General features: G+C 43.1%; 3 protein-coding genes across 3 annotated transcripts; 1 reads left to right on the top strand and 2 right to left on the bottom strand.

The window, feature by feature from the left end:
* Positions 1-1,881: 1,881 nt before the first annotated feature.
* LOC133975786 (zinc finger protein 91-like) lies at positions 1,882-12,022 on the bottom strand. The gene is made up of 7 exons (XM_062413767.1): positions 11,862-12,022; positions 10,286-10,488; positions 9,686-9,787; positions 9,452-9,547; positions 8,436-8,546; positions 8,225-8,348; positions 1,882-7,008 (listed from the first exon to the last, which is right to left on the bottom strand). The coding sequence occupies exons 1-7, from the start codon at positions 11,884-11,886 to the stop codon at positions 2,195-2,197; spliced, it is 5,475 nt and encodes a 1,824-aa protein (XP_062269751.1). The 5' UTR covers positions 11,887-12,022; the 3' UTR covers positions 1,882-2,194.
* Positions 12,023-13,034: 1,012 nt separating this feature from the next.
* kdelr2b (KDEL endoplasmic reticulum protein retention receptor 2b) lies at positions 13,035-18,448 on the bottom strand. The gene is made up of 5 exons (XM_062413768.1): positions 18,191-18,448; positions 16,712-16,812; positions 16,303-16,461; positions 15,202-15,454; positions 13,035-14,113 (listed from the first exon to the last, which is right to left on the bottom strand). The coding sequence occupies exons 1-5, from the start codon at positions 18,279-18,281 to the stop codon at positions 14,079-14,081; spliced, it is 639 nt and encodes a 212-aa protein (XP_062269752.1). The 5' UTR covers positions 18,282-18,448; the 3' UTR covers positions 13,035-14,078.
* On the top strand, positions 18,433-26,623 carry LOC133931778 (geranylgeranyl transferase type-2 subunit beta-like). The gene is given in 4 exon segments (XM_062378731.1): positions 18,433-18,526; positions 25,024-25,202; positions 25,316-25,363; positions 26,081-26,623. Coding segments are annotated over 4 exon segments (462 nt in total). The 3' UTR covers positions 26,222-26,623.

A 26,623-nucleotide genomic window follows, 5' to 3' on the forward strand; every position in this document is an offset into this window, starting at 1 on the left:
CTGGCCCCAGTATTGGTTCTCTCATGCCAGCTGCTCTGGGCTTTCCTTTGTTAGATACCCTATGGTTCTCAATTTTCTTGGAGTAAGCCAATTGAATGGTACTGGTCTCCTCATGGTTTAAGTCCTTAGTTGGTTTGCTCTTCTGAGGTTGAGAGACAGAGATTCTTGACAGTGGCTGTGTGGTATTAGCAGAGGTAGGTTGCTTCGTTCTTCTGTCAGCTGGAGCTGACCTTTGCAGCTTGTTATAGCTGACCTTTGCAGCCTGTTCCCTCCGAGCAGTTGTGGTCCCAGCTACTGGAGAAATGGGGGGACATGCTGACCCCAGAATTGGTTCTCTCATGCCAGCTGCTGTGGGCTTGCCTTGGTTAGATTTATTTTGCTGTTCAATCTTCTTGGAGTTAGCCCATTGAATGGTATTCGTCTCCTTACGGTTTAAGTGCCTGTTTTTTTTACTCTTCTGAGGTGTAGCCCTGGAAATTCTTGACAGTGGCTGTAGGGTAATAGCAGAGGGAGGGTGCTTTGTTCTGTAAGCTGCAGCTGAGTTTTGCAGCTTGTTGCAGCTGAACTTTGCAGCCTGTTGCCGCTTCGCAGTTGTGGTATCAGCTACTGTAGATATCAGAGGGTTGGCTGACCCCGGAATTTGTCTACTCATGTCGGCTGCTGTGTGCATTTTCTTTTTTAGATTTCCTGCAGCGTTTGTGCATTACCACCATCTACTACTGTGTCCTTGTCTTTGTTCTAACCCTAACTCTAAATAAGTGGCTTTGGTACCTTTGACTCTGTCAGTTGTCAATAAGCACATAATGTCTATGATCTGATGTGCACTATTTCAGAATGGACATGATGGTGTTTTGGTGTAATACCTTTATTGAATTTACAGGCAATGTCGGATATAAAATTATTATTATATCACCTTACGTTGATCAGAGGTAGAAGCCATTCAGGAGAGACCTGACTTCTAGGATGAGGTGTGGCTTGTGTTTAGTGGACTGTTGATATCAATTTGATCAAAAGATAGCAGAAGATGAACATTTGGTAGGGCTTTAAATAACTTTGGCTTCATATTAGATGATTTCAAGACACACATCAAGAAATGTCCTCTTAAAACCTTCGGATGCAGTTTTTACGAAGATTCTGAAATTTACCATTTTTCTTCTCTAGGTTTTGTTTCAGAATCTACACAAACTCAAGGAGGGCTCTTACACACACTTCACTACTGAATAGATGTGTATCATTTAATCCTTTAATATTGCTTTTTAATTAAAATAAACAAATTAAAATAATATTTTATCATTTATAATATTTTGCTGGTATGTGTTTGTTTACAAATGATCACAAGACTGGAAAGCATCATTTTATTTTTACAAATTTATATTTGTCTCAGAGATTTTTAACACATAATACAACATTTTCCATCCAACGGTAGTCTGTTAATTAAAAAAAACAAGTTTTGAGATGAGAAATGATCCAGGAGATGGAACCACTGACACAGAACCCTGGTCTGTGTCCAGATCAGAGCATGGCTTGGGCCACAAGATTCTGTCTGAGTGGTCCACGCCAGATGCAGTTTAAGTGAGCTGCACTGAGTTAGTGTTACTCTGTGCCTGACAAATGATTACAGACATGTGCAGTGTAAAATATCACCCCAGCTAACATGATCAACCCGATCGTTTCAATTTTTTCAAGTGGTACTTTGTAAAAAATGTCTCAAAAATAAAACAACCTTTGCCTGTTATATGTGAAAGTGTACAGACTTTGGCACCTTTCATACAAACAATACCTATCAAAGCTCTTTCAAAATAAAAGCAGTAAAGATAATAACCAATGTATTTCTGTAAGTGGAGGGTTGGGACGCACAAAATAAAACAGTTAAACAGTATAAAGAATGAAAACAGTTTGATTTATTTGTTTCTTTGACATCATTATTACAAGTGCAGTGCCTGTGACCTGTGTGCAATAAAAAAGATGATCTTAAATCCAGCATACCATTTGAAATCTGAGCATTATAATTCTGACAAGGTTATAAAAGTGCAAAGCTAAAACAGTGGACTACTCGTTCAGTGCAGTTTTATCACGCCGCAGAAATGCCTTCTCTGCTCCAACATGGTTTAATCTAGCGGAGCAAACTTCTTCTGGTTGGAAATACATTCTCTGAGAACACCACTGTTTTACTGAGCGTAACTATGATGAAGGGTTAATGCGGTACAATTTTATGTATTAGCTTTTTGTGTCGCTGCATGCTGTAGAGCTTAGGGAAAGCCTTTCCGCAGATGTGGCAAACAAATGGCTTTTCTCCCGAGTGTATTTTAGCGTGCTCTTTGAGAAAACACATTTTTATAAAGCCCTTTCCACATACATCACATTTATACGGTCTCTCTGTTGTATGTTGTATAAGGACATGCTTCTTCACTTCAGAGGTTGACCTGAAGAACTTGTCACATTCGGGTACGGTGCATTTAAAAGGTCTCTCTCCCGTATGGATCAATTTATGTCGAGCGAGTGTCGAAGTGGAGAGCATCTTTCCACAGTACGAACACGGATGGCGGAATAGTTCGTTCAAGTGCTTGCTCCTCTGGTGCTTTTTCAGGGCTCCTTTCTCTTTAAAGGATTTCTCACATTGGGAGCAAGCATGTCTCTTCTCCTTTTTACGCTCATCGTGGATGAGATTCAAGTGCCGCAACAGATTGGAGTTCTGGGAGAAAGTCTTGCCGCACTCCGGACACAGGAATGGTTTCTCTTTCGTGTGGACCCTTTCGTGGTAAACGAGATCTGAGTCCGACCTGAATCTACAGTTGCATTGGGCACACTGGAATGGTAGGTGCCCTGTGTGTGTCCACTCGTGTAGGATCAAAAAGCGCAGCCTGGTTAAAGTTTTGGGACAGTGGTTGCATTTAAACGGCCTGCTTATTTTATGGACATTTTCACAATGCCTGAGTAAGGGCATAAACAGAGTGAAGGTCTCCTCACACCGGGTGCACCGGAACGCCTTGTGTGAGACTTTGTGCCTCGCCAAGGCCGCCGTGTCTCGTAACACCTTCCTACACACACTGCAGTACAACTCATCGTGTGTTAGTCTGTGTCTGTCCAGTGAAACTTTGAACCTGAAGGCCTCTTGGCATTTGTCACATTTGTAAAGATTCTGGGCTTCGTCCGGCTTCTCCGGATCTACCTGCTGCTTACCGTACTCATAACAGGTTCTGAGCATGTGTATCTTCAAAGATGAGAAGAGTTTAAATCTACTGTCGCATCCAGGGCAGGTGTAATCACCTTCAGGAAAGTGTGTTTTCATGTGACTCCTCAGGCTTGTATCTACATGCTTCTTGCAGAGAAAGCAGTAAACTTGATGGACTTTCTTCGAGGTGCTAGCTTTGACGTCTGAATCCAATTTTCTGTATGAATCAGCCATACAGGGACTTCCACTAGTGGTCCTATGGAAAGAGTCCTCATCTGAGTAGTAAGGCCGTGAGTCATCTTCAATGCAGTTACTGATAGGAGCCATATATGAGGAGTGGATGGAACTCTCATCGTCAGACACCCCTTGGGGAGCCCTGCTGGGGGATTTTGCTTTTCTAGAAGAAGGTTTGCTGACCGGGAGGGCCTGGTCACGAAGTCCTCTTTTCTCTTTCAGCAGAATCTTTTTCAGCTTCAGGCCTCTGTTTCGTCTGACAGGTCGAAGCTGCAAAGATTGGGGCATGTCAAGTCTTTCGAGCTGAACACAGCATTGTTTTACTCCAGCAGCATCATCCGCTTGACTTTGAAGACGGACAACATTTTCTTCACGTCTTGTGACATCGCCCTTTCCACATACATCACATTTATACGGTCTCTCTGTTGTATGTTGTATAAGGACATGCTTCTTCACTTCAGAGGTTGACCTGAAGAACTTGTCACATTCGGGTACGGTGCATTTAAAAGGTCTCTCTCCCGTATGGATCAATTTATGTCGAGCGAGTGTCGAAGTGGAGAGCATCTTTCCACAGTACGAACACGGATGGCAGAATATTTCGTTCAAGTGTTTGCTCCTCTGGTGCTTTTTCAGGGCTCCCTTCTCTTTAAAGGATTTCTCACATTGGGAGCAAGCATGTCTCTTCTCCTTTTTACGCTCATCGTGGATGAGATTCAAGTGCCGCAACAGATTGGAGTTCTGGGAGAAAGTCCTGCCGCACTCCAGACACAGGTAGGGTTTCTCTTTCGTGTGGACCCTTTCATGGTAAATGAGATCTGCGTCTGACTTGAATCTACAGTTGCACTGGGCACACTGGAATGGTAGGTTCCCTGTGTGTGTCCACTCGTGTAGGATAAAAAAACGCAGCCTGGTTAAAGTTTTGGGACAGCGGTTGCATTTAAACGGCCTGCTTATTTTGTGGATATTTTCATAATGCCTGAGTAAGGGCATAAACAGAGTGAAGGTCTCCTCACACCGGGTGCACTGGAACGCCGTGTGTGAGACTTTGTGCCTCGCCAGTGCCGCCGTGTCTCGTAACACCTTCCTACACACACTGCAGTACAACTCGTTGTGTGTCAGTCTGTGTCTGTCCAGTGAAACTTTGAACCTGAAGGCCTCTTGGCATTTGTCACATTTGTAAAGATTCTGGGCTTCGTCCGGCTTCTCCGGATCTACCTGCTGCTTACCGTACTCATAACAGGTTCTGCGCATGTGCATCTCAAAAGATGAGAAGAGTTTAAATCTACTGTCGCATCGAGGGCAGGTGTAATCCCCTTTAGGAAAGTGTGTTTTCATGTGACTCCTCAGGCTTGTATCTACATGCTTCTTGCAGAGAAAGCAGTAAACTTGATGGACTTTCTTCGAGGTGCTCGCCTTCACGTCTGTACCCGATTTTCTGTATGACTCAGCCATACAGGGACTTCCACTAGTGGTCCTATGGAAAGAGTCCTCATCTGAGTAGTAAGACCATGAGTCATCTTCACTGCAGTTACTGATAGGAGCCATATATGAGGAGTGGATGGAACTCTCATCGTCAGACACCCCTTGGGGAGCCCTGCTGGGGGATTTTGCTTTTCTAGAAGAAGGTTTGCAGACCGGGAGGGCCTGGTCACGAAGTCCTCTTTTCTCTTTCAGCAGAATCTTTTTCAGCTTCAGGCCTCTGTTTCGTCTGACAGGTCGAAGCTGCAAAGATTGCGGCATGTCAAGTCTTTTGAGCTGAACACAGCATTGTTTTACTCCAGCAGCATCATCCGCTTGACTTTGAAGACGGCCAACATTTTCTTCACTTCTTGTGACATCGCCCTTTCCACATACATCACATTTATACGGTCTCTCTGTTGTATGTTGTATAAGGACATGCTTCTTCACTTCAGAGGTTGACCTGAAGAACTTGTCACATTCGGGTACGGTGCATTTAAAAGGTCTCTCCCCCGTATGGATCAATTTATGTCGAGCGAGTGTCGAAGTGAAGAGCATCTTTCCACAGTACGAACACGGATGGCGGAATAGTTCGTTCAAGTGTTTGCTCCTCTGGTGCTTTTTCAGGGCTCCCTTCTCTTTAAAGGATTTCTCACATTGGGAGCAAGCATGTCTCTTCTCTTTTTTACGCTCATCGTGGATGAGATTCAAGTGCCGCAACAGATTGGAGTTCTGGGAGAAAGTCTTGCCGCACTCCAGACACAGGTAGGGTTTCTCTTTCGTGTGGACCCTTTCATGGTAAATGAGATCTGCGTCCGACTTGAATCTACAGTTGCACTGGGCACACTGGAATGGTAGGTGCCCTGTGTGTGTCCACTCGTGTAGGATCAAAAAGCGCAGCCTGGTTAAAGTTTGGGGACAGTGGTTGCATTTAAACGGCCTGCTTATTTTGTGGATATTTTCATAATGCCTGAGTAAGGGCATAAACAGAGTGAAGGTCTCCTCACACCGGGTGCACTGGAACGCCGTGTGTGAGACTTTGTGCCTCGCCAGTGCCGCCGTGTCTCGTAACACCTTCCTACACACACTGCAGTACAACTCGTTGTGTGTCAGTCTGTGTCTGTCCAGTGAAACTTTGAACCTGAAGGCCTCTTGGCATTTGTCACATTTGTAAAGATTCTGGGCTTCGTCCGGCTTCTCCGGATCTACCTGCTGCTTACAGTACTCATAACAGGTTCTGCGCATGTGCATCTCAAAAGATGAGAAGAGTTTAAATCTACTGTCGCATCGAGGGCAGGTGTAATCCCCTTTAGGAAAGTGAGTTGTCATGTGACTCCTCAGGCTTGTATCTACATGCTTCTTGCAGAGAAAGCAGTAAACTTGATGGACTTTCTTCGAGGTGCTAGCTTTCACGTCTGTACCCAATTTTCTGCTTGGAGCTATCGGAACTTTAGGACCTCTAGTGGCAGGTTCCTCATTTGACCATGAATCAACTATTCTGGAACTTCCACTCGGGGTCTTATGGAAAGAGTCCTCATCTGAGTAGTAAGACCATGAGTCATCTTCACTGCAGCTAGTGATAGGAGCCATATATGAGGAGTAGATTAAACTCTCATCGGCAGACACCCCTTGGGGAGCCCTGCTGGGTGATTTTGCTTTTCTAGACACAGGTTTGCAGACCGGGAGGGCCTGGTCACAGAGTCCTCTTTTCTCTTTCAGTAGAATCTGTTTCAGCTTCAGGCCTCTGTTTCGTCTGACAGGTCGAAGCTGCCAAGACTGCGGCGTGTCACGTCTTTCGAGCTGAACACAGCATTGTTTTACTCCAGCTGCATCATCTGCTTGACTTTGAAGCTGGTCAACATTTTCTTCACGTCTTGTAATATCGTCAAAAGCTAATCCCGTTTCATTTTCCCCAGGAGTCAAGTTAGTTTTGTCAGTCTTTATTTCACTTGTGTGATGCTCTGTGAATGAGTCAGTATTTAACTGTGCTGTATGAGGCGGCGCTAAATGTTCCTCATCCACATCTGATGTACCTGACAGCACATAATCCAGGATGGTGGCTTGTGCTTTTTTCTGTGTCTCGGTTATTTTTGCGAAGGGAAGTTTGAGCGCTGAAGTAATGCAGGCGCCATCCAGGGAACCATCTGAAAAGAAGAAACAAAAACATTTTAATTAAAGAGTGAAAAAACACAAAATCCTAAACTCTTTCTGCTACATGTAAATTATTTGTGAAGCTCACGGAGAAGGTAACCAACATTTTACAGGGAAAACTTTGACTTGTGTTAATAGATACATTTGTATTTACCTAAATGTTTGGTAACAAGGGTGAGGCCCAACAATTCAAACCCACAACAGTAACAATCTAACACGTTAAAGATGCTGTGGTAAATGAGTTTGCACATCCAGCAACGTTAACGTTAATCAAAGGTCACCTGTTTCTAAAATTGCCTCAGGCTACATCCATGCTAATACACTTTGGTTTTAGTTTTCTGTCCAGTTGAGTGTTTGAGCTATATATATAAGTGGTAAACTCTTTGATGGAAGTTTTCTGGAAGCTGGTGAATGGAGAACTCAGGCAGCAGCGGTGGTTCTGTTACTAACAGTAAGGGTTAGCAACTCTTTGCACTCATCACTGGTAGTTGAGTTGTGACTGGTAGGAAGTAGACATGGGGGACTGTCTCAGGGTTAACAAAAGTCCCATCTTCTAACTAAAAGAGTTAGCAACAGTGATCTATATTACAGCTTAAATGTGTGGATTAGTGTGGACGTAGCCTACATCATACATCTTAATAAACTGAATATCTTTTGGTTTTATGAATGTTGGTTTGACAAAACGAGGCATCCGAAGAAAGCTATATGGATTCTGAAAAGAAAGGTGGTGACTTTGCATCTTTTTAATTATTTTCATGTTTAATTAACTAATTAGTAATCAAAAAATATATTTTTTAAATCTAATTGACATGTTAATGGTTACCTGAAGCTAGGATGCAGTAATTGTACAGGGTTCAAAATTTGATGCACTCCCTAAGGTTTTTTTACAGTTTGAAATTGAACTGAGCTGCAGAAAAGCCTTTGTTATTTCCTGTTTATCAATAAATTATCTAAATTATTTGTATTTCGCATAGCAACATTTTCCCACTCAAACAATGGTTATTCATACTGTATTCATCAGTCTATTACACTTATCACCACATATTACACTTGTAATGGACACCAATCATTCTATACAGAACCGAAGCCAAGATCTGTATCAGGTTGAGTGAGGGTGTCCTCTCAGAAATTACAATGTTGACATACAACATCTGGAAACAAGGGTGATAAACTGAGTAAACCCATAAGTCAGGAACTTTAAAAACTTGCCGTTGTGATCCAGTTGGCTGAGGTCTTTTTGATACCGCAGCACAATGCGCAGCTCCTCGTACTGAGACACAGACTCCAAACAGTCCTCCAGGACAGGGGATGCCTCATCAAGCATGGAGGCAACCTGGAAAAAAGGAAAAGAACGGTGCCTCTATAGAGAAGCAATATTCAAAGCTATGAAGGTGATGTATGTGTTGTGTTAAGTATGAACCTGTTGGAACGGTTGTAGAGGAAGAAGCGTTTCAAGCCGGGACAGAAGCAGCCACGTCAAGGTGTGAAGTGCTTCATCAAATGTCGCACCAAACTTTTCAGGGAAAACGTTCTGAAAGAAGAAAATTTTTTTCGTTGCTAAAAAACATACAGAAAAATCACTCAGTCTTTTAAACATCTGAAATAAAAGATTTTATAACAAAGACAAGGGACTAAAGTTTGTGTCCCAGCTTAAGTTACTCACACTATAGTGTCTTGTATGGACAGTAATGCACATTCTCAGCTAACAGGTTTAATTTACAGTGAATATTGATCACATGTAATTTCTTCATCACTAGTTGAAGTGTGTTGTATCATCAACTGAAATGTCGAGATCAGAGACTATAAATAAAGATGGAGGACATAATAGCTACCCAAAAGTGAAGCCAAAGCCTCTTGATTGCCCCCTGGTGGCTGGCTGCAGTGCAGGTCATAAACCCTGCCTCCTCCGTGTTAGTGGATTGTGTAGGGATCACTTAAAGTATATTTTTCTCCAAGATGTTGTTTGTCATGTAAGACATTTCTTATCACACTGATGTTTGATCAAGTGCTATTTTTCCAATCCATTTGTTTTTATTTACTTATTAGGTATCCTAAAAATGCTTATTATGAAACGTCATGAATGACTGTTGAGACTGACTTGTGACTGGTCTGGGGCATGTGTAGAAGGAAGGTACTGGCTCCAAATGATGTTTTTGGTACAAAGCAATACTGTTCGTTTGTGGAATATTTCTGGAACGTGGGAATGGAGTGGAGATTAGTTGTCCATCTTTATATATAGTCTATTGTTTTGCTACAATTACAAATAAAATAAAAGTCTGTAACAGAAACTTATCAAAACAAAATGAGTGACTATTCCAGTGGATGACGACATTTCTACATAATTGTTATATTGCTAAAGGAAAACTACTAGCAGGTGGCTCTTTCTACACATTAGTTGCACTCTTTTATCTGTACATGTTCAACAATAACCCTGACCTGAAAGAAGTCTCCCCTCTTCTCTGGATCTTTCAGTATGCTCTTAACATCATCCACAAAGTCTGAGTTTGGCACTTCCTCATTAGTGGCTCCAGCCTGCCAGACATGAAAAAGCTTTTACCATGGTATCATTCAAATTACAGCAATCACCTTCAGTGTATGGTCACTTTTAAAAAAGCTAATTTCTAATAAACTGTTTATATATATTTTGAAATAAAGACGCATTGAACCCACCTCCACTAGCCATGCCTCGATATGGTTCTGCATCCTTTCCAGGTGTGGCCAAACAGCATCAAAATCCGCAGTGGCTTCAAACTGACATAAGTCCAGGATCAGCTAAAAGGACACAAATGTTATCACAGTTACAGGAAACACTTCCTCCAAACCTTAGACTGAGTCTATTAGCCCCAAAGCTTAGCATTACTGCATGTCCATCTAAATGTATAGACTATAAACATAATCTTAAGTTCATATATGGCAGAAATTATGTTATCATGGCACATGGTGAAGTAATACATTAACTATTGCAACCAAAAAGATTAGACAAACACTAAACAGCTTATTTATATCAACCAATCATTGTAATCGTTTTGTGAAAATTATGTCCTGATGCCCAATATACCTTTTAATGCTTTTCATTAAACAAGTTCCACTTTCTCATAGGTACTGGTTGTTGCCGAGATCAATTCCACAATATAAAAAGTCATTTGTTTTTGTATTTCCCAGTTGTAAGTCTTAAAACAGGCACTGTGTTAAAGTCAATCCCAAGGCCAAAAACACAGCCGGCATCATATGGTAAATATTAGTGGTTAAGTGGCTACTGCGCCTACTCACACGTGTTCTGAGGCCCAGGATGAGTTGGAATTTCTGGCGGGTGGTGAGCAGCTCCGGGACGATGTCTGTGACCGTGGAAACAAACTCCTCCAGCATCCCATAATTGGCCACAACTTTCTTCTGGATGGTCTGCCAGACAGCTGCTGAGACCAGCCGAAGTGGAGAGACCATGAGGCGAAGAGCAGAGAGAGTAGGGCAGGAACCTGAGCGCAAATGTAAGCACATCATTTTATCAACAAGGATGATTTCCGTTATTTGTTTGTTTGTGAATAATTGTGAAATATGGTTCAGATACAAATAAAAATCTGGATCTAGTGAATTGAAATTTGGTTTCATAACGGGAGTGTTGGCCATTAGCTGAGTCCTGAATGAAATTCTAGTTTTGAATGATCTTACTTTTATTTATTTTTAAAGGCACAATATCAGCTGGAGCATATACAAACCAGAATAATCTGCCCACAGATGAGCAGAAACTGTTACAGACATGCTAGAGCTACTGACTCTTGGTCATATACTCATTACTCAAACAACTTGGACCTGAATTCTGTGTAAACATCCTCAAACTTGAACATTTATGTTATTTCATTACACACTCTTTTATTAGGGAAATTAAAAGGCTGTCTCAGCTACAACTCAGAGCTTCCATCATACGCAAACACTCACTTTCAAAATAAATGAGAGCAGCAACTAAAAGTTTAACTCCATCAACAGCTTTCACTTCAACTTCTGTCAGTGTTTCAACAGGTTTCAACTGCTGGTTCATATTTGCTTTTGTGCATTTTGCTTCTGTCTGAGCCTGTTCAGTCACTCTTGGTAAGTCCTAATCAAACAGACCTATAATGTCCCTTTGTATTGTTTGTGTGCTGGACGTTGTGTGCAGAGCTTTTTTAATACAATCTATGGTGCATCGTCTTCATCCTACCTGGTTCATCTGCAATGAAGATTTTATAGTCAATATTTTTCATAAAATGAAACTTGATTAAATTTATTATATACATTTTATTAATACTACTGAATGCATTGCATGTTCAAATCTCACCTAATTCGACCCTGCTCTTCTTTGGGCAATTTTCAATGCACATGCCAAGTGTGAAGCCGAAAAGCTGATAAGGTCCGTGAGATACGTGTTCCACAGTAAGACGGTAAGATGTTAGAGGAAATACTAGGTAGGGGTTTGTAATTTTGAATTCAACAATATATCTTTAAACAATCTACTGGAAATGTAGTTTTTTTTATAAATTGTGTTAAAGCTTAGAGATAAATTGTTACTAACCATACGAATAGTCTAATTCTGATTCCTGAAAAAAACAAGAAGCTCTGCAGTCCATGGAGATTTGTGGGATTTCCTCCAAAGAAAAACTTAAACTCACATTGGTAAAAACTACTATTCTGCCATCACTCACATGCTGAGCCACTGACTGGACATGTCAAGAAGAAGAATCACAGTGTGTTTATGGAAATTGATAACCACGAATGACCAAGCTCACAATGTTGACACTGACTGAAGTGTTTCAACGGTTAGCTTACGTAGCTAGCTAGCAGTGTTTACAGTGTTTCTTGGGGAACGGCTACTCACGCTCTCCTTTTGAATTATCCTCCATCTTGATTAAGGAGATAATTCATTTATCGAAGGAAAATCTCTCTTCTCTTTTCTGTATTGTTTGTTTTGTTTTTATTAGTGATGTGTCCTCCCGTGTCGAGTAATCGAGGATTTTTTGTCATGTGACTAAAACTCTATTGGTGCGACCATAGAGGGTGCGACGCTGTTTTTGTTCCGGGTTTTCTGTTTTTTTTTTCACGCCAACTTTATTTAAAACTTGTATTTGTACAAGAAACAATAACCTGGTGAAGTGACAGCCCCACTGAACGACAAGACAGGAGTATAAATAAATATTAGGCATACAAAATAAAACAGTACATATATATCTGCAAAATGGTATTTAGTCTATCTATCAGCAGTCAGTAAGTCTGTCGATAGCCTAGATTCAGTTTAGAATTTGATTTAACTAAATTTCAATAATACATGAGCACTAATGTTAATTGGAGATTGTATAAATGACAGTGTACTGAAAGCAAAATAATTTTTTTAATGTCAGTTCAATCCTTAACATTTTAAAAGTTTACATTACATTTATATTGTCAAATCCGTCAATTGAGTCCAGAAAGTAATTTTTAATATATAATAATTTTCAATATTTGAACATTTTAAGAGTAGTTGGATAATGAGCTAGTGAAATTTTAATGTGGACTTCTTTAATCTATTGGTGAGTCAGAAGTTATATGGTAATGTCCTCTGATTTGTACCTGCAAAGATATTCAGGGTTTTCTGAGATGTTCCACAGCTCCCAGTGATGTCATCCAATCCAGTCCTGACCAGTGTCCAATCTCAATTCCATTTTATGCCCTTTTAACTAACGTTCCCTAAGCGTCAGTCTCATACCACTGGAGGGAGCAACTGTCCTTTGACGTGTCACTTGCACCACTACACACATGCTCATCCTGTTTGAGCTCATTGTCAACACAGCAGACAAATATTTCCCAGTAAGTCTTTATTTCTGGTGGCAACATCATGCAAAAGCTCTGGTGAGGTATCCACAAGGAAACTGGGAACGTTGTGCATAAAAATGCAAATGGAGGCACAAGTGTCTTGAGAAAGATTTGTTTGGTCTTCTGTAAAGATCGTGCCTCTCGTCTACCCCCCCACCCCCCAGGAGTAATTTCCAAGGGTTCAAATTATGCACAGCACGTGGACAATTCTATGGACTCTGTTTAATGGAAATAAGGAAGATACAAAATAAATACATCTGCACCTAAAAGGAAATAGAAAATCGCTGTAGTGATACTTCACTCAGCACATTACCAGTGAATTTACGCATTTTAAATATTTAAATGAAACATTTAAATTAAATAGGATGGGGAATGAACTTTAATTACAGGTGATAATTGGGTAATGAAGTGACTATACAAATGAAGAATGCCATCTACAGTGATGACAGTTCATGGTTGTCCTATTCAACCCTCTAATTTCAGTTTGTGTTTCTTCCTACGGGGTGCCATGTCAATATGGTAAATACCACAGAGGCAACGCATACTGGTTCAATTTAAAACTCAAAAGCTTTGTAAAGTGGTAAATTACGGCATCCATCGTAAGATGTATATTCCACAGGGCATCAAGGGAAATTAAAAGAAATAATCATACATGGGAATGCATACAGATTAGGAAGTGAATGACTTGCCCACCAAAGTTATGAGGATTCAACAAAGTCCTCCCCAAGTTGATTCAGGAAAAACAAAAGCACATTTATTTCCATTGCAAATACTATTACAAACGCTGAAGTCAGTAATATCCCACCACAAGAAGTCCGCCTCAGTATCATACAATGCCAAATCACAGGCAATTTTGTATCTTCAGCTATTATTCACCAATGTGTCAAATCTTCAGAGATCGTATTTTTATGTAGAAAACTTTTCTTGTTTTTCTTTTTTTCTTCCTTTATACAGAGAAATAAAAAACAGTTAAGGCAAGATGCGTCAAACAGAAATCCAAAGGCCACGGAGCAGCCTCTGCAGGTGTTCCGACTCCACTGACTTTGGGTCAGAAGAGGGTGCAGGCAGCAGCTCCCACTCGCTCTCTGTCTCAGGCATCTTACTCTGGCGGGAGGGGAAGAGGAGGAAGTGGTGGTGGGGGTGGTGGTGGGAGAGTGGGGTGGGGTGTCAGAGGTGTCCACTAGCACTCCGCCTCCCCTCCAAGTCCCCCCACTTTGAGTCTGCCAAAACACTCCTCTTTGGCACTTTAGGCTGGCAGACTCAGCTTCTTTCCTTTGAGTACTGAAATGAGACAGGGCCGGTTTATGTTTAACGTGACACACAAACAGCATGCTATAACAACAAAAATACAAAGTGTAACAGCCCACAAACCCTACTTACTGATTCACAAGTTTGCGCTACATCTTACAGAATAAAAAGGAATACTTTTGGTATTTAGTATAGTCAAACAGATAGTTCTGGGGTGTTTGTATATACGTGTGTATAGAAAACACACTAGTTTAGGGACCATTTCTTTGGTAAAAACAGTAGTTGAGTGAGATCTCTGAATTATTCACAGTAACAAGGAAAAATATTTTTTCCAGTAGCAAAAATTTAATTTCCTTCAGCTTCACTCTCCTGTGGCAGGGGCTGAAATCTAATGATTTCACTACATTAGTCAAGACTATTTGCAGAGCTGATTACCATTAGGGATGGGTGCAAAAATCCTTTGTCATAAAATTTCAGTGGGTTTTGCCTCCCACACATGTCTGCTCATGTCTACATCTCCAGTTCCCTGAACTCTGGGCCTTCTTTTAAATTATATATCTCTGAGTTTCTGTGACGAATGATTTAATTTGATGTACACAAATTATGGTGTGATAAAACTTCACAGTGAACATCTGAATTTCATTCTTGATGTGTTTATTTGCAATAAGCATTATAATGACTTGTTTATATTAAAGAAGCTTCCTAAAGGTTCCAGTATGATAAATTTGACTATAGTTGGTAGAAACCTGGAAAAGGTAGTCCAATTCAAATATGGTGTGAGGAGCGCAATAGTTCATGTCGGGACTCTCACAATGAGAACATAACATTCGTTATGATGCTGACTTCACTTGAAGCACAACCCCCCCTAAACATTCTTATATGGACATGCACACTGGATTGGAAATTTATTTTGATTTCACGTATAAGGCTAAAGTAAAACAGTAAGACAACATTGGTCTTGAAATAGACAATTGATTGACCACAGAATTTTAGAATGTTTTTCTGCTTTAACTCTAAATCAGCATTACTTCAAACCTAACCAGCTAATGTAGCCACACAAAACTTCTGAACCTTTTTTACACTGCTTTATTAAATTAGAAGAAAAATGCAGCGGCACTCACCTTTTGTTACATACAAATAGAAGAAATCGCAATAGAGGATGGTCTGCACCACTCCAGCAACGATGGCGATCATGTCAAAGAATCCCTCAAAGTAGAACCTCCATATCCAGTTGATGAGGTAGAGGGCTCTATAGAGTCCCAAGAAGAACAGGTAGTGGGTGGTGATGGTCTCGGCCTCGCCAGTCTTGCTGATCATGAAGAGCTGGGGCAGGATGGCCACCGACTCCAAGTAGATGGAGAATGTCCAAAGGATCTGGGAAACAGAGAGAGGAGGATATGATGTTATAAATATATAAAGAGCGCTGAAGTGTAAATTGACTACAGCAACGACCAGTGATTAGAATGACCTCACATATATTTGCATAGATTTCAAACTGAAAAATGTTCCACTTCTGTTTAACTGGAAGGCAACTGTGACATATCCTATTGAGGTCATATATATATATATATATATATATATATAACTGTTATCTAAATTAAGCACATGTTCAAACCACATCTCTTTTTCTATACGCATAGGGCAACAAGTAGCCAGGTCAGATTTTAACCCACATGTGATGATACAAGTCATGCTCAGGGAATGCTGCACCAGCTGTGTGTCTATTTAACTTTATATTGATGCAAGTAGACACATCATCACTTGATTAAGTGATGAATATCTACTATGTATCTCCTACTTGGTGTAACTGATGTGTAGCTAATATAAGCCAAATAGTTTTCTTTCTCCTTTTCAGATTGAAGATTAGAGGAGGTGAAGTGGAGAAGGGTCATATCTAACCAACACAATAAACGTCAAATTGAAACAATATGCCAGTAACTGACCAAAGAAAGTTGGTGGTTTACTCTAACCATCATGAATGCCACTAGCTTTGAAAAACATATTTCTCCATGTAAACATTTACCTAAACGAGGTCATTACATTATTTGGCCTCCTTGTTATAGTTACGATGCTCACTGTTTACATAGAAGAAACGACAGAATTGAAAATAAAACTTGATTATTTGATGAGAGGAAAATCTGCTTGCAACTGTTCTGGAAATTGAATAAACACTGAGACATATGCATTTCTGCTGTAGATAAGGGGTATGTGGGATTTCTTACCTCCAGGGGAGAGAAGTCGTGGTTAACCAAAAAAGCCAGACCACCAACCGGGACCACCAGGAACTCCACTCTGAATGTGTCGTGGTTCCCGTCGTACGTCGCCTTAAACTTGGCGTAGATCAGGTACACGGTGGCGTACGCACATCCAATGTAGATGACCTGAAAGATAATTACAAAGCCAAAACATTAAAAAGGTGAGCATCCTCTGGTGTAGATATCTAATAGTCTACCATGAACGCATTCAAACAACACACGCAAATATGTTGCATCACGCTGGACAGGCTTTGTCTTTTGGCAAACACAGGTGTGTCGGCTCTGTGCACTAGATCAGCATCAACACTGTGTGTTTAGTGCTTGGGAAGAAAAAAAAACTACTACAGGGTGTGAGAATGACAGTTGAGTGTTTCACCTTCATCGTGGTGTTGTAGAGGGAGATGAAGGATGTGAGCAGGTCCAGGTAACGAGTGGTGAACACCAAGGCAAACAGGACCTGACTCTTTCCAGATATACCTGTCAGGGGACAGCAGAGGGCACTGAAACATTTTTAAAGCCAGGAAGTGATTGTGTACATGTAATGTCCTGGCTTCTAAAAAGGGATAATATGCTTTGATAGTTCTCTTATCCTGAAGAAAGTCTGTCCAGCCAGACTGTTGTGATGCCATTTGCAGATGATCTCAGGTGTCTTGCCTCAATTCACCTCCAGCAGTTGCTTCACAATTACTTAGTGGAAACAACAGGACTTACACACTAATCACCTGCCCACTTTATCTCAGCAGGAGGAACCAAACCATTCATTAATTCATTCATCAAAGTTCAGCGTGTGCAAAGATAACACACATGAAACACCAGGGGCAAGACTAGGAGAGCAGAAGCTAAAATCATAAGATAACGGCTTGTTTATTGGTTTGACAGACTGCAGCCTGGTGTGAAGAGGCCGGCAGTCAATGGCTGTCTGCTCAGCACAACACCAGACTTCAACCTGCTCTGTTTATCTGGTGCGTTGGCAAGTGACAACACCCTCTCCATGGTCACACCCACAGTGACAGTGATCAGCGATCACCACATCAGTGGTAGGACATTGCCTGCTGTTGATAATGATACGTCAGTTTAGGGACCGTCACTGTTGGAACTTGTATTGGCGACCACAACTAATGCAAAGCATGAAAGGAACTGACGTGCACGCGGAGCAATCAGGTTTGATCCTAAGCAAACAGCCTTCATGACATAACCAGGGGTGCTGGGTGTCTTGCAGAGACAGAGAACTGACCTTTGACCGTGAAAAGAAGACATGGAATCACAGCAAAGATCCATCAGGATAAGGCAGCAGCTGATTACTCTGAAAGTCGCAAGGCGAATGTAAAAGCATGCAACTGTGGACTGGCTCCCCTGCTGCCACGTCAGAGAGCTCACAGCCGGATAACGCAGCACGAGAGGCCAACGTGCAACTACCTAGCCCCCAGGAAACGACCAGGCCCTGGGTGTTGAACTGCGTTGGCCCTTGGGTCCCCTCGTCTCTACCCTAAAGTTGGTGTGGGCCCTCCGCACTGCCAAAGCTAGCTAACGAGTCAGTTGCTGGCTGGCTTTGCACCTAACAGCCACTTCTCCCGTGCCAGAGTGTTAATTAAGTTTCACAACACGTGCTGTCATGTTAGCAACAGTCACGATGTCAGGTGTGGCTGTTTATATATGTGATGACAGGACACGCCGCTGCTGTGGACAGTGGTGTAGCCAGCGAGCTAACGTTAGCCTTGAACCGGGCTAATGGGTTGAAATAGGAGACACAGCGCAGCGCAGACCTTGTTCAGAGAGTTTATTTACATGTGCGGACACATCCTGTGTAACACAGGGGGGTCAGACCACCTGTGAGTAAGTGTGCGGCACTACTCACCGGCACAAGACCTGGTTTTCCATATCTTTAGCAGCAGGATGATGATGGCTGCGAGGTGGGAGAGATCACCGGTGAGCCTGAAGACGTTCATGTTTGTTGGAGCTCCAGCTGAAGCGAACCCGACGTTAGACCCTTCTCAGAGCTCAGCTCGTGTCCGGTGGCTGTTTGGTTTTCAGAGCTGACAGCGCTGGACGACACGGTGACACCAGCTCGGGCTGATTCTGGCTCCACAAGACGGGAAAATGGCGAGGAAAGCGCGACGTGGCCCGGGGACGTGGCCAGGACGACGGCAGCCAATGGAAGACGGGAAGCCCCGGAGCGCTCGGCCAATCAGAGGCAAGAGAGCTTTAATTTGCATAGACTACGCTACGTTCAAGCTATGTGGAAAATATAGTAATTCCGGTTTTCGGATTTCCCTGCACACCGCTGCCGTGTACACGGAAATGCAACAGTGAAAGAATTCACCTATCACCAATGGTTTCATAATGGAGGATAGAAAATCGGAATGCTCCTTTAACAATTAAATAATACTTATTTTCTGACCAATGGTTTCATAATGGAGGATAGAAAATCGGAATGCTCCTTTAACAATGAAAAAATACTTATTTTCTGTACAAATGTACATTTATAAGAGCCCCCCGAGATACTCAGTGTATGTGTGTAAGAATTGCTCTTAATTTAGATTCTAAACTTCCAAAAAGTCTTAGTATTAAGTGAATATTTGTCAACAGTTTCATAATTTACTCCAAAGGCTGAAGGTAAAACTAGATTTAACCCATATTGACAGGCACTGACAGACAGTGAGGCCCTATTGAAATTATAAGGATTATTAGGGCCCAAGCATCGAATGGGTGGAGGCCCTATTGATATTGGAAGAATTTTTCTTCTTCTTCTTCTTCTTCTTCTTCTTCTTCTTCTTCTTCTTCTTCTTCTTGTATTATTATTATTTCCCTTTTCTGGCTTTTTCAGTGCCTAGACATAGTAAAAAATGCTTGAACCTTTGCAGAAAGCACAAAGCCCCAAAAAGCAATTGCATAGCCAGAACCCTAATTTGCAACCCTAACACTAACCATTCACAAATTTGGGTTTTCCCTTCCGAAGGTCGTAGAAGCTCGGGTATGGTACCAATAGATCGGGAGTGCCCGCATTAGTGCGGGTAGAGCCTAGACGCAAGTCTCTACTATCTTCTTTTATCCATAACCCTAACCATAGCCCATAACCCTAACAAAATAGTTATTTTAGATGCAATCACTAGTAAAGGGATTCCACAACTTTTAAATTCCGCAAAACATTTTATTCCCTCACATACACAAATTTGTACATTAGCAGGAATGTTGCACGGCATTGACGTGAAGGCATTGGTCTGTTATATAAATGTGAGTGTGCAATTAAATACTGTTCTTAAAACCAATGAATAATCATTCACTCAATATTCACCAAAATGTTTCACCTGAATAACAGAATGTGGAAATCCACAATATTAGAAATCATACTTTGAGCCATTTTCTACCTTTATTCTTCAAATAAATGATGAATTTGAAGAATGGTGGATTGGTTTCTAGCCCACCTGCATTACCTCCAGAGTCCAATTGTGGGCAGTCGAAGTATGTGAGTAAAAGAGGGAAGTAAAACATAATTTTAATGTGTGCCCTCTGCTGCCCTCTGCTGGTGGTCTTCTGTTTCCACTCCAGACAGGAGGTAGCTCAGGCCTCCTCTTTGACGTAAATAATCAGATCAAAGTTCACCTGCACGTCCTGCTCCTGTATCAACTTTCAAAGTGACGTCTTCCTGCTTCTACATTTTGGACACAACATTGTACACCTTTTAACTTTGTTTTAATGTATTAGTTAATCTTATAATAAACATAATCCTATAATTCGTATTCTTGTAATAAAAAGCACCAGACATTTTACCATCAAAATAACTTGGAAACTGAGAATTAAAAAGCATACATAAATGTCCAGTCTTTACATTACTCCGACCAGGATTCAAATACGTCCTTTAAAGACTGGACTGTTAAACGTGGGATAATTGAACTCACCTCTGTCAGACTCGGGGAAGCAGGCTCTCCATCCCTGTTGTGCTGCCGCTCTCCGGCTGCTCGCCTCTCCTCCTGGAAGCAGACTGACTGATCTCATACCGACACGGTGCTTAATATGCCCGTCTTGCGGCGTCCCTGCAATCTCTCCTTAAACAGCGGAAATTTGATCATCTCCCAGCAACATCACAAAGGCTGCGTTTGATGTACAGAGGAAACGTGTGGAGGTGACTCGGAGACTTGGAAAAATTGCCTCTTTTATTTCGTATTTACGGTAATCATGATTTAGAAAGGGAAGCTACACTCTACACCTTCCTGTCTCGGTTGTATTTACAGAAAAGTCAGTAATTGGCGGACGCACGCAAGCCGCAAGAGGGGGCGTGTCTTGATTGCTTACGCGCCTGCGAAAAATCTGGCTGTAAAGCATCTGTGATCGTTGAGCTATAGTGATCTAGAGCGCCGACTCGAGTGTCAGCTTTTCCACGTAGCTCCGTTGTCTCGTGTCTTTTTAGCTGTTTTAAGTTTGTTTATCCTTGTTTACACTTGCTTTTCAGAGGCACTGTGTAGATATATTTCGATGCTATGGATACACCTACGGAACGAGTGCAACAGGGCAGTCAGCACTTTGTTTACACGAGGGATCAGCTCCTCGCACTGCGGCCACGAAATCATGCCGGCGCAGTTTCCCCCGTACCGGAGAAGCGGGCAAGGCGCTACGCCTGCAGAAGCTGTTGATGTTCGTGTATGATGAGAAATGTAAACTCGCTGGCCAACAAGACAGCTGAGCTGGCAGCCTTGGTGATGAACGTGAAGCTGGCAGAGATTGCAGCTTAAAGCCTGAAGGCCAAATTATACTTGTGTTGCACGGACGCATGCATGCACGCAAGACACGCAACACGCCCCTTTCGAGCCCTATGGCGGCTTGCGTGCGTCTGCCAATTTTTCTAACTATACGACAAAACGACGCGGGCCTCACGCAGCCCGCAAGGCTTGTGATTGGTCGGCTGACTACATCCCGTCCAGAGTCTAGTTTCCGGTTTCATGCCCCACAATACGCGGAAATCACGGAAGATTTAGAAGAACGAATATGGACCAAATAGAAGAGCACTTGGCAGAAGAGATCCGAAAGTATGACCACTTGTATAACCCGTCACTGACTGGCCGATTTGTCCGCCAGATATAGGCTATGAGGAGCCGGAGTGGCGATGTAAATAAACATTCGACGAAGAAGAAGACGTCTCTTCTTTGTGTGTTTTGTTTTCGAAAAAAAAAGTTACTCCGCCTAGTGTTCTGGCGGTGAATTGCGTTGCAACACGCGCAACACGTTTAGGAAGCATAAACCAAAACGGATCCGTCGATGCAGCTGCGTGGCCTTCCGTGGTTGCAGTCGCAGGACTATAATTAGGCCTTGAAACATGCTTCTGCGACTGCGTCTGCGTCTTTTCACGCCGCTGTGGCGCAAGACTCGTTTTCATTCATGCTTCCCCAACCGTTGTGCGTCTTACAAAGCAATTCCGCGCCAGAACACTAGGCGGAGTAATGCTTTTTGTCGAGACGACCTTAGAGACGCCTTCTTTCTTCTTCGTCGATTGTTTATTTACATAGCCACTACGGCTCCTCGTAGCCTTTTTCTGGCGGACAAATCCGCCAGTCAGTGACAGGTTATACAAGTGATCATACTATCGGATATCTTCTGCCAAGTGCTCTTCTATTTGGTCCATATTCGTTCTTCTAAATCTTCCGTGATTTCTGCCGGTATTATGGGGCATGAAACCGGAAATGCAGCTCCAGAAGGGGTGTAGAGCAGACCAATCACAGCCTTGCGGGCTGAGTGAGCTTGCGGAGCTTTGCCGTCAATTTTAGAAAAGGGGGTCGACACCCGTCAGCACGTAAGGAGGGATACATAAGCACGTAAGGGACCTGGAAGGGCTCTTGCGCTTACAGCCCGTGAAAACGCAGAAGCATGTTTCAGGCTTTAGGCCAAATTATACTCGTGTTGCACGGACGCACGCATGCACGCAAGACACGCAACACGCCCCTTTCGAGCCCTCTGGCGGCTTGCGTGCGTCCGCCAATTTTTCTAACTACACGACAAAACGACGCGAGCCTCACGCAGTCCGCAAGGCTTGTGATTGGTCGGCTTACTACATCCCGTCCGGAGTCTAGTTTCCGGTTTCATGCCCCACAATACGCGGAAATCACGGAAGATTTAGAAGAACGAATATGGACCAAATAGAAGAGCACTTGGCAGAAGAGATCCGAAAGTATGACCACTTGTATAACCCGTCACTGACTGGCCGATTTGTCCGCCAGATATAGGCTATGAGGAGCCGGAGTGGCGATGTAAATAAACATTCGACGAAGAAGAAGACGTCTCTTCTTTGTGTGTTTTGTTTTCGAGAAAAAAAGTTACTCCGCCTAGTGTTCTGGCGGTGAATTGCGTTGCAACACGCGCAACACGTTTAGGAAGCATAAACCAAAACGGATCCGTCGATGCAGCTGCGTGGCCTTCCGCGGTTGCAGTCGCGGACGCACGCAAGCCGCCAGAGGGCTCGAAAGGGGCGTGTTGCGTGTCTTGCGTGCATGCGTGCGTCCGTGCAACACAAGTATAATTTGGCCTTAAAGCCTGAAACATGCTTCTGCGTATTCACGCGCCCGTAAGGGCAAGAGCCCGTCCGGGTCCCTTATAGCCTGATGTTGTCAGACTCATAATTCTAGTCAGAATGTGAGTCTGAGACCGCTCCATTGGGCTGTGATTATGGGGTGTGTTTCAACTGACCAGGAAATAAAATTCCTCTTCGCTCAATCGGATAGACCTACAACCAATCAGAGCAACGTAGTATGTGACGTATGTTAAGCAACGCATTGTGAGTTATTTACTAACGCCGGGTTCACACCGGACGCTGAAGCGATGCCGAAGCGACCCTTCAGCGCAGCGCCAAGCCTTAAATTACAGCTGGCTCCCATCCACTCCCATGTTAAACCTTTGTGCTGGTCACACCGGAGGCTGAAACGCCGCGCTGCGCCAAGGCTGCCTCGCTCCGTGCAGCGATCGTTTCGGCGTCGAGTCTATTTTTTGCGCTTGACACGAGTGTATCTCACCAGGAAACACACTGAAAAACGATCTTAAACTATATTGATGACATATCTTATATGATATAAATGATCAAATATGCATCCCATACTTTGAAGTCCCCTTCTGTTGTCCTGGAGTTTTAATTTGACCAATGACATTATTAAATGTCCCCCTCTGCCCATCCACTACAGCCACACAAGCAGTGATACAGATAAAAAGAGAGAGAGAGAGGGGGCTACGTTCTCCACATAGGCTTGAGTGGAGAATACGTAATTTACCCCCGACACCCGACATTTAACGGAGCAAACAGCGAAGTTCTTCAACATGGATGAAATTAAATCAATAATTGAAGTGGAGAAGTACAGTGAGTTGTATGATCCTCAGAACATGTTGTATAAAGACAACTACAAGAAAGACAAATGTTGGGACGCTGTTGCTTAATGTTGGAGCAACAAGTAAGTATATGCTTTTAATCTACTGGATCAACGGATGATATTATTAGCGCTGCCCAGCGGTTCAGCGTCGCTTCAGTGTCCGGTGTGAAAAGCCAAGCGCCGGGGCGATAGGGATTAGCACGGTGCTTTGGAGTCGCCTCCGCGTTCTCTGTTCCTCTTTCAAAATGAATGCGCTGTCGATGTCCTCCAAAACAGACTCAATGGCAGCATCTACATATCTCAGCTCTCCAGCGGCAGGCATGTTTGTTGAAAACGAATTCAACCCAAGGGCACTTTGATGACGTGGTTGATTACGTTACCGTTGATTATCTGTCCATCATCGTCTAAAGCCCGCCCTGACAATCTGATTGGCCCAGTCGGGCATAATTTCTCCTCAACGGAGCGACTCCAGACCGAACTTCCCGACCTCAAATGTTGTGGGCGGGGCTAAATTCGTCTGGCATCCAGGCTAGGTCCCTTACGTGCTTATGTATCCCTTCTTACGTGCTTACGGGCGTCGCCCCATTTTTCTAAAATTTACGGCAAAGCTCTGCAAGCTCACTCAGCCCGCAAGGCTGTGATTGGTCTGCTCTACATCCCTTCTGGAGCTGCATTTCTGGTTTCATGCCCCATAATACAGGCAGAAACAACGGAAGATTTTAAAAAGAAGAAGAAGAATGTTATTCGGTTGGAATCGTGAATACACTCTCTGTCATGGTTCACCGTGTGTTTGTAATGGAGAACACGACTGGTAGAAGGTAAATAAACAGTCAACAACGATTGCCACACCCACAAAGAAGGCGTCTCTCAAGTCGTCTTCGACAAAAAGCATTACTCCGCCTAGTGTTCTGGCGCGGAATTGCTTTGTAAGACGCGCAACGGTTTGGGAAGCATTAATGACAACGAGTCTTGCGCCACAGCGGCTTGAAAAGACGCAGACGCAGTCAATAATCTGGCTTCAGTTCACCACCTCACGTCTGCATCGTCACTTTCCCGTCTCCACAACGTTCGTACGCATGGGTCTAAGTTTGATTCGAAATACGTACATTTTCCCAACTTTGGTGTGAGAAGTGGCGTACGCAAGTTTCAGGCCCCTTTTTGTGCGTACGCAACGGTTCTAAATCTGACCCCAGGTGTGTCTGCTAAAACATGGCTCAGACGACTCCTCTCTGTTAATGTTCTTTAATTTGGCAACAGCACAGTACAACATATGCCTAGAACAGGCAGGGCAGGATATGGCTGGGAATACGTGTGGTTCCATAAAAGGAAAGATAAGTGCGTGCAGACTACACACCTACTGTGATCTACTGGGGTCTGACGGTGATGGACCTGATGGGTCAGCTGCCTCGCATGAACCAGGAGGAGATCACGGACTTCATCAAGTCCTGCCAGCACGAGTGCGGAGGCATCAGCGCCAGCATCGGACATGATCCCCACCTGCTCTACACGCTCAGCGCCGTCCAGGTGATTCACATGACCAGTCGAACAGATTTCTGTCTGTTACCGTCAGGTCTATAACATCACCTGGTTGATCCATGGTGTTTGGTCTTTTCTGGTTTCTGCTCTGATGACCTCAGATCTTGTCTCTATACGATAACCGATAGAACTTAATCTCTCTTTAATGTGTATTTATCAGCACCAGTTATTCTCAACAAGGCGTAATGCTCACAATACAATGCAGGTTATGTTCTGTAGGTGGGATTTGTTGTGTAGAATTTTACTTTAAAGTCGTCCAACACGACAAACTTTCTAATTGAGTTTCAGTTATTTTACCCAACATATTTCTACCATTGCAACTGTTCCCCTCAGCTTCCTGACGTGTCCTACTCATGGTGGGTGCTGGCGTCACTGAAGATCATCGGCAGGATTCACTGGATCGACAAGGCCAAGCTGCGAGCAGGCATATTAAGCACGAGGAGACGGGGGGGGGGGGGGGGGGGGGTTCACTGATAGACCAGGAGACATGGTGAGCTGCCAGACACAACTTCAGTCCATCCGTTTAAATATTCTGTAACAGACGGCTCTTTAGAATTAATGTTTTTAGTTTTTTAATAGTACAAATTAACCTCAAACATCTATAGATTATTTCAAGTCTCCAAATAACAAGATCTTCATGTATGTGGACTGTGGACAGAAGCTGTAGAACCTGGAGAGACACGGGGAGAACATGTACACTTCTCCTAAATTACAGAAAATAGTAAATTATTTTTCCTCCGATCAACTAAAAACCTTTGTTCAGTTTTCTCTCAAAGAAATCTCTGTTACAATCTTTACATTTTGTTTTATTCTAATGCCCAAAGACTTCGTCCCTTCTTCCTCATCGAGCGTCCTCCTCTCTGCAGGTGGATCCCTTCCACACTTTGTTCGTAGTCGCCGGTCCCTCCCTCCTCGGGGACGAGCTGATCAAGCCGGTGAATCCAGTGCTGTGTATGCCCGAGGACGTGCTGCAGAGAGTCGGCCTGCAGCCTGACCTCCTGAGCTAGCACAGCTCCCCAACATCACACACACACACACACACACACACACACACACACACACAAACACACACACACACACGCACACACACACTGCCCTACTGAGCACAGACACCCCCCCTGCTAGATGTCAGGAGCAGAGAGAGGACCACCACACATCCTAGTCCACATTTCACACACAGGCTTCTGACTCCGCGAAGGAGAAGGTGTGAAAGTCTCTGAGCTTTCCTGTCTTCAAACCCTCAACCACTCGTTATCCATTCACGTCAGGGTTCTTCGGGGTCACTGCAAGAAAATGATGAATTTGCGAAATGGTCTTAGACGGAGATGTAACCTTTTTGTTATGAAAAAGGCCTGGAACTCATTAAACAACATTCCTTAACTTCTGTTCATTATGTCAGTTTGAATGAA

The sequence above is a fragment of the Platichthys flesus genome, chromosome 20 (genome assembly GCF_949316205.1).
Source record: "Platichthys flesus chromosome 20, fPlaFle2.1, whole genome shotgun sequence".
Classification (NCBI taxonomy): Eukaryota; Metazoa; Chordata; class Actinopteri; order Pleuronectiformes; family Pleuronectidae; genus Platichthys; species Platichthys flesus.

What these genes read in the sequence shown, in the direction of transcription:
- LOC133975786 (XM_062413767.1), bottom strand. Translation starts at nt 11,886, where the DNA reads ATGGAGGATAATTCAAAAGGAGAGC. An exon ending in TCGAGGCATGGCTAGTGGAG is followed by an intron (nt 9,548 to 9,685) that starts GTGGGTTCAATG and finishes CATGTCTGGCAG; the next exon opens with GCTGGAGCCACTAATGAGGA. An exon ending in AGAGGGGAGACTTCTTTCAG is followed by an intron (nt 8,547 to 9,451) that starts GTCAGGGTTATT and finishes TTCTTCTTTCAG; the next exon opens with AACGTTTTCCCTGAAAAGTT.
- kdelr2b (XM_062413768.1), bottom strand. Translation starts at nt 18,281, where the DNA reads ATGAACGTCTTCAGGCTCACCGGTGATCTCTCCCACCTCGCAGCCATC. An exon ending in GAAAACCAGGTCTTGTGCCG is followed by an intron (nt 16,813 to 18,190) that starts GTGAGTAGTGCC and finishes GTCCCCTGACAG; the next exon opens with GTATATCTGGAAAGAGTCAG. An exon ending in CTATTTGTATGTAACAAAAG is followed by an intron (nt 14,114 to 15,201) that starts GTGAGTGCCGCT and finishes GTCTCATTTCAG; the next exon opens with TACTCAAAGGAAAGAAGCTG.